The sequence below is a fragment of the Hevea brasiliensis genome, chromosome 4 (genome assembly GCF_030052815.1).
Source record: "Hevea brasiliensis isolate MT/VB/25A 57/8 chromosome 4, ASM3005281v1, whole genome shotgun sequence".
NCBI classification, from domain to species: Eukaryota; Viridiplantae; Streptophyta; class Magnoliopsida; order Malpighiales; family Euphorbiaceae; genus Hevea; species Hevea brasiliensis.
In genome coordinates, this window is record NC_079496.1 from 106,124,934 (window position 1) to 106,127,510 (window position 2,577).

Genomic DNA, 2,577 nt, shown 5'->3' on the forward strand with positions numbered 1-2,577 from the left:
CGCGACTAATTTTGATTTCTTTAAATAATATAATTTATATTATGAAGTTATATAATGACCAAAACTATAGGTTTGTATTACTTATATTTATTATAGAGATTTTGCTATAATTTTTTTGAACTAATAAAAAATTATTATAGTTTGATATTTTGTGTTATTTTTAGTTATTATATGTTATACATATACATATATGGAAAAAAAGTTCTAACAATCCCCTATACTTTCACTTGAGAACTAAATAAGCCCAAAATCAAGTTTTCGTGCAAATAAGGATAAAAATATCTATTTATGGCCAAATTAACCCAATTGCTATGAGAAATCAGAAAGCGGGAAACACACGCATATAAAAAAATAAAATAAATGGAGAAGTTGAAATTTAATATTATAGAAAAAACAAATTAATATTACACAAAAAAAAAAACAGACCATCTGCGACGGAAAAATCTGCCATAGATGGGCTAGTTTTCATCACAAAAAATTTTAATGACTGATTTACGACAGATATGTTTTCGTTGCTAAAACAATCGTCAAAAAATTTTGTGACCAAAATTCTATCCGTTACTAATATTTAGCGACGGAATTAGCGACGAAATATGCCGTCACTAATATAAATGAAACCAAATTAATTTTCAGTTACTAGTATCGTCAGAAAAATGCCATCGCTAATCCGTTACAAATCTATGTCTAATTTTGTCACTAAATCCGTCGTTAAAGTTATATGGTTTGTCGATAACGCATAAATAATTTTTAAAATTTTAAATAATTTTAAAATTTCATCCCTAATTCGTCACAAATCTGTCAAAAAAGTATTATTATTTATTATTAAAATTATTATTTTTTAATTATTTTGTTATTCCTATAGAATAAATTAATAAAAAAATCCATAAATAAATACAATATGTTAATTATGATTTTCCTAATCAGCATAATTAAAATGCATATATTCATAAAGTTGTAAAATAATCCATACAAAGTAGCTAATATTAATAAAATGTAAGTTAAAATACAATCATATTCAGAAAAAGTACTATTAATATTCCGCACATAATAATATCTTTAAACGAAAACATAAATAGCATAGTCAATTATCTAGATTATCCTATGGATTTGTGGAGTCTGAAGTGGTTGGATGTGAAGATGTTGCAAACTGAGTACCACCTGTGGTCTTTAACTCCTTTCGCACCTGATCAAGTATTTCAGCCATCATCTCTGCCCTCATTCGTGATGCTTTTTCATCTATAAGTTGTTGAATTTCCTCTTGTGTCATCGCAGGCTGAGAAGATGACCCAGGATAAGCAGATGTGCATGATTGAGAGGTAGATGATCCACTTGTTTGAGATTTTGCAGAAGACCCAAAACCATACACCCTTCCTTTATTAAAGCCTCCAGATACTTCTATCCACTTATCCATATCAAATATTGGTGGGGATTCAGAATTAGAACCATATTTCTCCACAATTGCACTTGCATAATCTTCCTAAACAAATGAAATACAGTAATATCTTATTAAATGAATAGCCAACACACATAACCTTACATTATAATCTAATACAACTTAATGACAATGAAATTAAATTGGAAAAATATTGTGGTAAAATTAATATTTTCAAAGAAACTTACATCGACCCGTTGTGATTTGCCATTAATGAATACACCATCAGCACCCTTTTTGGTGTGAGTTGCTCGAAATACTTCAATCTTATATGGTGGCCTACCTAACTTCTTTGTCTACGAAATAAAAGTTATCATATTGTGTAATCAATAAAATACACACTAAATAATTTTACAACTAACAAAATGCATAACTATAAATAAAAAATAACTTAAATTTTAAAATTAGACCAATCGATCCTCATTAATCTCAATTTTGATTGAACCACCAGCATGTTTTGTAATTGACCCATCTTTTACTGTCATTCTATTAATCTTAGCAGATTGTGACTTCTTTCGCCACTCTAGAGAACTCCAATAAGCAACAAGCTCATTCCACACCTCTGCTTTCATCTAGTTTGGTCCTAGATTGTGCAAATAAGCAATATCACTTTTCTTATGCTTCACCAACATTTCATTCCTAGCTCTGTTAAGAATATCACGAAATCTATCCTTCCCAAGCTTATCCCAAGCAAAACGCACATTCTGCTCTTCAGTTTCTTTTCATCCCACATGTAACGACCCTAAAAATTTCATTGTCAGATATTATAAATAAATATGACAATTTATATTTCGATCATCCAATAGATAAGTCATGTCAAATTAAATGAATACACTAAAATACCAAGTATTATCCATTAAAATCCAACAGCATTTCAGCTGTTTTTCAAACATCTAACAACAAAAAGACACAACCTATTGAAAAGCCACTTCTATAATAATCATCCACATCCATTAATTCACAAGCTTCCCACCATTTAAATTCAACATATTCAATTGAATTAATTTCAATATAAATAGGTAATTTGTATCTCACTTGAAATTTTCCAAATAGCTCATCCTTCATCTTGTTGGGTATTTCTGCCCAAGATAAGTCATGCCAAATAAATGAATATCCTAAAATAACAAGTATTTTCCATTAAAATC

The 2,577-nt window shown here is 28.9% G+C and overlaps 1 protein-coding gene across 1 annotated transcript; it reads right to left on the reverse strand.

Moving 5' to 3' along the window:
- Positions 1-926: 926 nt before the first annotated feature.
- Positions 927-2,004, reverse strand: LOC131179486 (uncharacterized). Its single transcript, XM_058146342.1, has 3 exons — positions 1,843-2,004; positions 1,621-1,728; positions 927-1,477 (listed from the first exon to the last, which is right to left on the reverse strand). The coding sequence occupies exons 1-3, from the start codon at positions 2,002-2,004 to the stop codon at positions 1,100-1,102; spliced, it is 648 nt and encodes a 215-aa protein (XP_058002325.1). The 3' UTR covers positions 927-1,099.
- Positions 2,005-2,577: the final 573 nt, after the last annotated feature.